This window comes from Hibiscus syriacus, unplaced genomic scaffold (assembly GCF_006381635.1).
Source record: "Hibiscus syriacus cultivar Baekdansim isolate YM2019G1 unplaced genomic scaffold, ASM638163v2 tig00110186_pilon, whole genome shotgun sequence".
Classification (NCBI taxonomy): Eukaryota; Viridiplantae; Streptophyta; class Magnoliopsida; order Malvales; family Malvaceae; genus Hibiscus; species Hibiscus syriacus.
The window spans coordinates 864,536-875,669 of NW_024062617.1; the positions used below are offsets into that span (position 1 = coordinate 864,536).

The 11,134-nt window shown below is 35.4% G+C and overlaps 1 protein-coding gene and 1 pseudogene across 1 annotated transcript; one reads left to right on the forward strand and one right to left on the reverse strand.

The window, feature by feature from the left end:
• The first annotated feature begins 2,027 nt into the window (after positions 1–2,027).
• On the forward strand, positions 2,028–2,792 carry LOC120217306 (annotated as a pseudogene).
• A 1,122-nt stretch (positions 2,793–3,914) lies between these two features.
• LOC120217308 (E3 ubiquitin ligase BIG BROTHER-related-like) lies at positions 3,915–5,034 on the reverse strand. The gene is made up of 2 exons (XM_039214469.1): positions 5,026–5,034; positions 3,915–4,482 (listed from the first exon to the last, which is right to left on the reverse strand). Exons 1-2 carry the CDS (start codon positions 5,032–5,034, stop codon positions 3,919–3,921), a joined length of 573 nt encoding a protein of 190 aa, XP_039070400.1. The 3' UTR covers positions 3,915–3,918.
• Between the last annotated feature and the right edge of the window lie 6,100 nt (positions 5,035–11,134).

Genomic DNA, 11,134 nt, shown 5'->3' on the forward strand with positions numbered 1-11,134 from the left:
ATTTTAAAATTCTAATTACCTCGAAGATTTCATTCCGATCCTTCCCGATGAATCTTTTTTCTGTCGTCTGAGTTTTACTGATGCCTGATTAGTTTTCTTATACTTTCAGGAAGCCAACAAGCGTAGCAACAACTGGTTGCCACCTCCATGGGCGATTGTTGCCTTGCTGGTCTTGGGATTTAATGAATTTATGACTGTTCTGAGGTGCGCGTTGCACTCGGTAGCCTGGATTCCTTTGAACTAATTTTGGTCCCTATCCGTTGCTTGTGCTTACTAGCAGATATCCTTCATTGCAGAAACCCTTTCTATCTGGCTATCATCTTCGTCGGCTACCTAATTGCGAAGGCTCTATGGGTGCAACTCGACGTTTCGGGTCAATTCCGCTATGGCGTTGTGAGTTTCGAACTTAATATCTCTTTGTCCCTGTTTATGAGCATGCTAAAATCATTTGGTTAGTCAATGACTCTTACAGAACAATGTACCGTAACACTTAAAACCATCTTTCTATGGTTGCAGCTTCCTGGTATTATCGCCTTATCCACCAGGCTGATTCCCACCGTTATGAACCTTATCCGAAAGTTATCGGAGGAAGGTCAAGCACCCGCCAACCCAACTAACATCCCTCCGAGAATGACGGCTTCAGCGGCATCTAGAAAGTTCGAAAACGGAAGCACTATGTCATCGAATGCTTCATCCGGAGTAATTTCATCCCACTCCAACAAAGAAGAATAACTTGTTACACTAGAAATTCGTTCTCCATCTGCTTAAGATGCCGGTTTTGTGCTCGGTTTAACGCCGGGACCAGCTTCCTTAATAGAGAGGGAAGTCTAAACTAGATTAGGCAACATGGAAATTAAACATCCATGTTTGTTGATAAATGATATGGATATATGATAATCAAGCATTCATTTAAACTCAATATTTATCTAACCCAATTATATATTCTTGTAGTAAAGTATTTATTAATGACACTTATTTAAGGTGATCAAATACGAGTCGTTTCTTGGATTTCGTATTGATTTTTATTTATTTATTTTATATTGTCATTAAATTTAAAATATGAAATTCATACCAGCATGCCATATTGATATATTTTCCTCATGTTATAATCATATTTATAGCATTTTATGTTTGTAATTTTTTATAGATTAATAATTTATGTTATGTAGATTTTGATATTTTGATATATTCATATATATTATAAAATATTTTAATTATTTTACATGTAATATTTATAGGATTATTATATGGTACATTAGATTTGGGATTTTTAGGTCTTACAATTCTAGGTGAAAAATCATCACATATAACTAAATTGATAGTCAATTAAACTTGTGGAGTAATGACAAAACATGCCACATTAAAGTTCTTGTTGACATCATGTCTCAAGTTAAAACTGGGACAATCCTTCCTTTTAGTTTAATTTGATTTTATAGAAATGAGATTTTTTTTAAAAAAAATCGACTCGATTTTAAGATAGATTAAATAAGTTTTATTTAAAATTTTCAAGGTCAGGTTTAGGTGAAATTAATCAATTCATTCGGATATATTTACTAATATCTTAATAAACCCTTAATCTTTAATGCATACTCTTAAAAGCCCTTCATTTTAATTAATTAATTTAATTAAAAGATTTATGTGTCTCTAACCACAAAACCAAGTGTTTTTTTATTAAAATTATTTGAACTTAATAAATATTTAAAATTAAAAAAAGCCAAATAGATTATTTATCGTCTTAATTTTTATATCATTATTAATAAGTAATCTATTAATTAATTAATTAAAATTAAATATTATAAAAATTTATTATGTGAGCCAACCAACCATATCCTAATTATTTATCATCCTAAACATTACTAACTCTAAATTGCCACGTTGTTAACTCATAAGACACCTCACCCAACCCTCCACCTTACTTTGCTTGAGTTGAACACAAATCGCCACATGCATTCAAACTTTCGTGAATCCCACGTTACATACAATTAATATAAAGAAAGGGCATACAATTATTTTCTCTTTGATCAATCCACCATGACACAGTTTTCCCTCCGTCCAAACAAGCCACAAACAGCTCTGGCTCCGGCATTGCCGCCAACCCTTCCTTCCCAGCCACAAAAGCTCAACTATACGAAGCCAACGGTCCTCTCTACCGTCCACAACCCAAACATCGTCGTTCCTGTTGTTGTTCATGTTGCATTTAGACCATCATCACCATCCTCCTTCTCATCCTACTCACCGCCGCATCCGCCACCATTCTATAACTCATTTACCACCCTCACCGCCCCGCGTTCACAGTCTCCTCCCTCAAAGTCAAAACCCTTAATATAACTTCATCTTGAAAGCTCCTCACCAACATCAACCTCAGTGTCAATGCCAAAAACCCTCACAAAAAATTCATCTACATTTATGATCTCATAGCCATATCTCTCACCACAGAAAACGACGTTGCTATTGGGGTCGGTTCATTCGGTTCCTTCGTACATGGCTCTAAAAACAATACCCTTTTGAAAGCTGCCATCAGTGGTGGAAACGAAGAGCTTGATGACTCATCAGCAGGGAAGTTAAGGGTTGCCTTGAAGAACAAGAAAGGGTTGCCATTGAAGATGAAGCTTGATACCAAAGTGAAAGCTAAAATTGGAGGTTTAAAGGCCCCAAAAATTGGAATTAGGGTTATCTGTAAAGGGATTAAGATGACTGTTCCTAAGGGGAAATCTGCAACAACTGGTTCAAATTCTAATGCAAAATGTAAGGTTGATTTTAGGGTTAAGATTTGGAAATGGACCTTTTGATGATATTTTTCAATTTTGATTTTGTGTTATTCATTTTTGGTTGATTACATTTTGTGTAAATTTGTTGATTGATTGTAATAACATATTATAGAAAATTGTTTTTTTTTTTGGATTTTGTGTATTTTAATTTGAAATTTAATTTGATCGATTGATTTTTGTTAATCACAAATTCTAATTAATCCAACAAAATGTAAACTCCCAAAGTGACGATATGAATTATTTAACTAAACTTGAAGGCTTTCTTGCTCTATAGTTAACAATGATTAATCTACTTTTTTTTCCGTTTTCTTATTTACCCCAATATTAATATAAATAAATAAATGTATTTCTAAATTATTCACATGCAAAAAGACGTGCAGAGTTGTTCCGAGCCAAATTGTTTTCTAAGTAAAGCCTGTTATGGATGGTTGCCATGTCATGTTTCACAATATTGAAATTTCTTTAATTAATTTATTCAGAATATTTATTTTCTTAAAGTAATGGGTTGATAAGGTTTATACTATAAATTAATAATAAAGATTATATATGTTATTCCTCTAAATACTTATATATTTTCATTGAAATAAATATTTAAAGTTATTATCTTTTTTATTTAGATAGTTGAAGTATTTTTTTTCAAAGTTATTATTTTTTCAGTCATCCTAACGTCAATTTCTCTTAAATCATCATATTTAAATCTAAATATTTTTTTAGAATTTTTGCCCCGAGCTTAAAGCTCCAACCTTACCTTTAGTCTGCTCTAGTGTTTAGGGTTTAATGATTCTTCTATCGAGTTTAGAGTTTAAGTATTATGAGAATAAGTAAATAATTCATAATCTATGGGTAAGAGAAAGTTGGTGAAGCATATTACTATATTGTATTACACCCTAATAATCATATTAGTTATAAATAATAAATTTATCAATAAATTAAGATAATATTATTGATATTCACAGAGTTTGTTTATAATTGATATCTTAATTTCTAGTGTATAAATATACATAGGTAGTGAATTACATACATACCAACACATCGTTAAAAATATTTAAAATTAAAAATAACTAATTTTATTAGTAATAAATTGAAGTTTTGAATATGTAACATCGCATGAATCATCACTATTAATTAACTTTCTTAATAATTCCTAACCTTAATTCTTGGAGGATGAGATTTCAGTGGTACAAATGGGGCAAATCTTCTTACGAAGCCATTTGGATATACAATCCGAATGATATGGATAGTCACAATTCCGAAGAGCCACAACATCTTCATCTTCTTCATAATCAGTTTGACAAATCACGCACCGATCGACTTCAGTTTTGCACTCGACGTATCGAAACTTGCATCGAATCAAGCACGGTAAAATTTCATCCGGAGATAACCCTCTCTTCTCCACTCCTATAATCTCCCCCATTGAAATCAACTCCTCGTATGATAAATCGTCTGGATATATCTCATCATCTTCTTCTTCAAAATCATCGTCCTCCTCCATATCTTCAAACTCTAGGTAATCTCCGACTTCAAGGCCTTCAAAATACTCGTAATCGTTAACGTTGCTTTCTTTGTAGGATGCCTCGGTATCGTACTCTTTGTTATCATCACTCTCGATCATTGAAGAAGCTATTTCTTGTTCCTGCAATGCCATAGCCATGGTTAAGTCAGAGTCGATTTGTTCGAGGTGGGTGAAGGGCACCCTCTTTGATGGTTGTTTCGTCTTTGTTTTCCATCGTGTCGGAACTATCTTTCGGTTGGGCCCCGAATTGGGTTTCTACTTGGATTAAATGAATTGGAGTCGCCACTGACCATTTAAAACAAATTTAGGTAGGTCGGACATCATCTTACATGATCTGCGTTGTATCAGAAACGTGTCAGGTTCGGGAGTCGGTTACGGTCAATGAAGGATTAGCACCCTTAAACCGCCCTTTTGGTACCAATTAATTCATCGGTTGTCTTAATCGCGAAAATCAAAATTTAAATTGAAATTTAAAAATTCAATTCGAATTAATTATCTTTGATCGATTAAAAGTATCCCTAAAAAGTCAAAAGTGTTGGATTGTAAAAATGAAAATAAACATGAGAAAAGAATAATAAAAAATATTAATATAATAATATTAATAAAAAATGAAAAAAATAAATAAATAAATATATAAAACAATGTAAAAATAAATAAAAATATTAAAATTAGGAGAAAATGAAAAATACATATAAAGTAAATAAATAAAAAATGAAATAAAAAGAATAAGTTAAAAGTTGTTACATCTCCCATGTTTTGCGTGTGGAGAAACTGGATTTGCAATGAAAATGCTCTGTCACTTCTCGTGCTTTTAGATACTGGCTTTGGATCCTCCACGGCTTCCCTCCACGCTTATTTTTGTCCTTTCTTCCCTTAGTTTTCTAAATCGTTGCCCCTTCCTTTGATTTTGGTTCCACGTTTTTCTCCGTCCTTTCCTCTTGATGCATGAGTCTATTTATAGTCTAAAGAAATATAATTTTAGCTCAGATTTAGAGTTTTACTTGGACTCAAAATGCTTCGGTTTTAGTGTTTCAATAGGACTTAAATATGTTGGTTTTAGTGTTTCAATATGACTCAAATAAGTTGGTTTATTTTCTGAATCTCACTAAATCGAGGTTGTTAAGTGCGGGGCCTACAAAAATAATAAAATAAAAATATAATAATAATAATAATAATAATAATAAATAAATAAATATAATAAAATGTTTTTGTAGACCCGGACAAAAACAGGTGTCTACAGCTGCCCCTCTTTGCATATTTTTGTGTTAACAAGAATAGGGCAAAAATGAAAAAGACAACCATTTTTTGTCCGGTTCTCTTTAATTTAAGACTTGATAGTGTTTGTTGTGACACTAAGTCTATCCATTGGGCACGATATCATTCTTCTTGAAGTTGAAATCGCGGGGAATCGGAAAGTGACTCTTTGTTGCCAATCTTGGTCGACCTTGGTCTTATTCTCGATTTAGAGACCTGGGTGTAAAAATTTGATCGGAAAGTAGTTCCTTGCTGATGCAACACGGTTGATACGCTCTCGAGCTGAATGAAATCGAACTCGAAGGTCTTTGGCAGATATCTCTTCTTGCCTTGAGCTATGCTGCAAACGATGGTTCCTTTGAGCTGAGTGGAGTCGAACTCGAAGGTCTTTGTTGACAGATAACCCTTCTAGCCTTGAGTTATGCCGTAAATGATGTGCCCTCGAAGTTGAGTGTAATCGAACTCGAGGGTCTTTGGCAGATAGCCCTTCTCGACTTAAGCTATGCTGCAAATGATGTGCCTTGGAGTTGAGCGTAGTCGAACTCGAAGGTCTTTGGTTGGCAGATAACCCTTATCGACTTATGTTATGCTGCAAATGATATGCCTTGGAGCTGAGCGTAGTCGAAATCGAAGGTCTTTAGGTCACAGATAACCCTTCTAGTCTTGAGTTATGCTGTAAATGATATGCCCTCGAAGCTAAGTGTAATCGAACTCGAGGGTCTTTGGCAGATAGCCCTTCTCGACTTAAGCTATACTGCAAATGATGTGCCTTGGAGCTGAGCGTAGTCAAACTCGAAGGTCTTTGGTTGACAGATAACCCTTATCGACTTAAGTTATGCTGTAAATGATATGCCTTGAAGCTGAGCGTAGTCGAACTCGAAGGTCTTTTGGTCACAGATAACCCTTCTAGCCTTGAGTTATGTTGTAAATGATGTGCCCTCGAAGCTGAGTGTAATCGAACTCGAGGGTCTTTGGCAGATAACCCTTCTCGACTTAAGCTATACTGCAAATGATGTGCCTTGGAGCTGAGCGTAGTCAAACTCGAAGGTCTTTGGTTGACAGATAACCCTTATCGACTTAAGTTATGCTGTAAATGATATGCCTTGAAGCTGAGCGTAGTCAAACTCGAAGGTCTTTTGGTCACAGATAACCCTTCTAGCCTTGAGTTATATTGTAAATAATGTGCCCTCAAAGCTGAGTGTAATCGAACTCGAGGGTCTTCGGTTGGCAAATAACCCTTCTTGACTTAAGTTATACTGCAAATGATATGCCTTGGAGCTGTGTTGAACTCGAAGGCCTTTGGTGGGCACGATTCCCTTTGTCCTGAAGTTGAAACCGTGGATGGCCCCTTCGTTGTAAATTTGAGCCTCGAATTGGATATCATTCGTCGTGAAGTTGAAATTCAAATATTTGTGCAGTTTCGAGGCCAATATCATTCGCCGTGAAGTTGAAATTGACTCTGAAACTGGAAAGTTGTTTGTTGACAACCAGTCGCCCCTCCGCTGTGAAGTTGAACTTGTGTTATCTCGAGTCCAATATCCTTCGCGGTGAAGTTGAAATTGACTCTAAATGAAACTGAAAAGTTTTTTGTTGACAGTCAATCACCCCTTCGCTGTGAAGTTGAGCTTGTGTTGTCTCGAGTCCAATATCTTTCGCTTTGAAGTTGAAATTGACTCTGAATAAAACTGAAAAGTTGTTTGTTGACACTCAGACGCCCATTCGCTATGAAGTTGAGCTTGTGTTGTCTCGAGTCCAATATCATTCGCTGTGAAATTGAAATTGACTCTGAATGAAACTGAAAAGTTATTTGTTGACAGTCAGCCTCCCATTCGCTGTGAAGTTGAGCTTGTGTTGTCTCAAGTCCAATATCATTCGCTGTAAAGTTGAAATTGACTCTGAATGAAATTGAAAAGTTATTTGTTGACAGTCAGTCACCCCTTCGCTGTGAAGTTGAGTTTGTGTTGTCTCGAGTCCAATATCCTTCGCTGTGAAGTTGAAATCGACTCTGAATGAAACTGAAAAGTTGTTTGTTGACCGTCAGTCGCCCCTTCGCTGTGAAGTTGAGCAACCACCATCAATTTTCGAATGCACTTTTTGAATCGATCATCTTTCATCTTGAAGTTGAAATTTCACTCTAAAATCTATAAAAAAAAATATGTGTGCTAAAAATGATAAATGTGATGCTCTTAAGTGTGTCTAAGATGCATGCAACATGAATTAATTCTGTTTTATCTCTTGGATGGAGCCTCATTTTTGTCTGTTGGTCTTGTCGTTGGAATCGACCATGCCCTATTTCAAGCTTTGGCTTTACAGACCTTTCATATTTGAGATTGTCCTGTTTGAAAATGTTTTTCTCATTTTTCTTGTTTTAGGAGGGAAAAAGATAAAAATTCTGTAAAATATTATTCGCAATTGAATCAAATTATAAACATGAGTTCAAAGTATATCAAATGAATCAATAGCTCTTTTAATGCTTTCAGAGTTACAGCTCTTTGACAAATGTTCAAATGGATGAGTTGGCTTTAGGTTAACCTAAGGTTTCAGCCATAAAAAGTTTTTTTTTGTTATGCAACGTGTTTTTTTTGTTTGGCATTTTAATTGGGTGCAAACAAAACACAAACTAGCATGATCAATTACTATACATTTTATTTCGGTCCTATGAAATCTTCTATTTGTTCAAGCCTCGTAAGCTCCTCTAACAAAGGTAGTGCAGAAATATCGGTCTAAAAATGAAATTCCTGAGTGCTCGTGTGAAGTTGACTATAACAGGTGTTCCTTAACTCCCTTAGTCCATCATTACCGAAAATTTCTTGCTTAGATAAATTTGATTTAATTTGCTGTTATCTGGCTAGCTGAATCCATAAAGCCGGGGCGTTTAACCAATTGCTTTAGAGGGACAACTTAAAATTATAATCAAGTTAACTGAAGGGTTCATCTCATCACAAAGTCTTCGGCCGGACAGTAGTAGTGGAGCAAACACCGAATTGCCAAGTGTTCGAGCAATGTCATGGTTTAAACGTAATCTACTCATAAGGCCAGGGCTTTCAAGTTTCCTATATAACCAATTTCCTTAGTGGAATAGCTCAGCTTTACGGATTTAATTTCTTAAATTTGTCAAGAAGAACCTGTTATAGTCTAGGTGTTGTTGAATTTCAATGAATCTCATTTTTAGAGTTTAATTTCCAAGCAACTGACCTAATCTAGATTTACCTACTCGACTATTCCATCTGTAAAGATAATACTAATGTCATATGCAAAAGGATGCCCCATGTTGTCCGCACCTTATGAAAGGAAAATATTATATTGGTTTATTACAAGAGCAGGGTACGGTGTTTGAGTGCATATTCTGGGTAAAGTCAAATTCATTGTTTTAAATCATGTTACTTCATCAAAGATCTGTAACTTTGAACCATTTACAGAGTTTCTAAATTCATATGATATTCAAATAATTGCAAGTTTGCAAATGTGATTCATTGCTTAATGTCTTTAAAGTAACATAAATTTATTTAAAAGTCCTTACAAAAACTTGAGAAAAAAATGAAAAACAAATTCAAACAGAATGCCTCAAATGATGAAATGATCTTCCTCACTTGGATGCCCCAAGTTGTTGAAGTCTATCCAGTTCTGGTTACACATCTTTTGTATGACTCTCTTGAATGCGTAACAAATCTCAATTGTGTGCCCTGAGACACCGCCGTGATATTCACAATAAGCATTCTCGTCATACCACTTGGGGTATGGGGACTTCATGGTTTCCACCAGGTATGGTGACACTACACGGGTGTCAAGAAGTTGCTGGTAAAGCTCTTTGTAGGTCATGGGAATATAATCAAAAAGTTCACATTTTTTATAAGACATGTGAATATAATAAAAAAGAAAAATAATGCGAAATATGCAGGAATGCATGATGCATGCAATGTTCGAGGCATTGATAAAAAAATATGTCTGTTATTAGAAATAATCCTTATTGGAGGCAAAAGTGTTTTATCTTTTAAGAGACAAAAATATCCTGACAGCTTCTGACATGTTGACTAGTCTTCTGCCTTCGTCTGTTACCGGTTGAATAACCTGTCGAACCGCTCTGGCTTCTCTGGATGAACCATGAAAATATTGAGATGTTTTTTGTACTAGCTCAAGAAGTCTCGAATGATTGCATCTCTGGCATTTATCTTTTGTTGAAACTATTCCCAACGAATACATCATTGGAGCCCTCAATTTATAGGAACTATGTGAAGTTCATTTGTCTGTTTCTTGAATTCGTCAGCAAGGGTCTCCAATTTCAGCTATTGTTTTGCCATTGTTGTATTTGAAGGGACTCCCTTCATCTTGCCCCTACAACATCTGCCAATCAGTTCTTCAAAGATAGACTTTCATTGTGCTTGATGTAGACCCGGTTCATTCTGAGTCCTTTATAATGTACCAGAGTGATACACTCTTCAATTGTGGGCACCATGTCTTCTGGATTAAATGCGACACATAGTCGCATTGTAGACTGTCCTCTATATTTTTATCTCTTGTATTACAACCCCTTTATCCATTAATGGAGATTATTCATGTTTAACAAACATATTTTTTGTGGATCAACACCCTTTTTAAATGATGCAAGTGATGAAAATAAAATAAAATAAAATAAAAATAGTTAGTGAGGTGAAAATAATAAAAAATAATCATGAAAAATAAAAGTCCTACCCCACATGATGTTTACCCCACATGCTTTAATTCCTACCCGGACATGATCTCTATCATGTATGCTAAATTCAAACAAATAATAACCGCATATTTGTCTAGTTCGCATGCTTTGAACAGAAAGTAAGGCAGGAAACAAAGCAACCTATGGTTTGGAATGAGGTTTTGTGGTGGACTCTAATTCCTTGTACTCTCTCGGTTTAGGTTCTAAAAAAGGTACTCGAGTTCTCTTTGCTGGTGCCCCCTTGGGCTTTCCAGACCCTTAGTCCTAAGTCCATTACAAGCTTATGTGGACTAAGTTAAACTCGAGAAGAAACATTCCCTTATGCCCACACGGAGAATAAATTCACACGAAGGCATAAGGTATATGAATCCCGAAGGTTACTTGCTAGGCCCATACGGAGAATAAATTCTCACGAAGGCGTCACTTTCACCCCCACTTAAAAAGGGTTCGGAGCTCGGGTACAGAGCCAGAGATAGAAACTTTTCAAAAGTCTGAAATCATTGAAAAAATGTCAGTACAACTATTTATTTAAAAAAATAATCAAAGGTAAATAATTGGAATCGAATAAATAAATTAAAATTTACTATTTTCGCATAAAAAGACAACCGAAGATTAATTCTGGCCTGACTCACTTATCTGTCCCCAGCAGAGTCGCCAAGCTGTCACGACCGTCTCTCGGTTGGGCCCCGAATTGGGCTTCAACTTGGATTAAATGAATTGGAGTCGCCACCAACCATTTAAAACGAATTTAGGTAGGTCAGACACCATCTTACCCGATCTGCGTTGTACCAGAAATGTGGTCGGGTTTGGGAGTTGGTTACGGTCAAGGAAGGATTAGCACCCTTGAACCGCCCTTTTGGTACTAATTAATTCATCGGTTGTCTTAATCGCGGAAATCAAATTTAAATT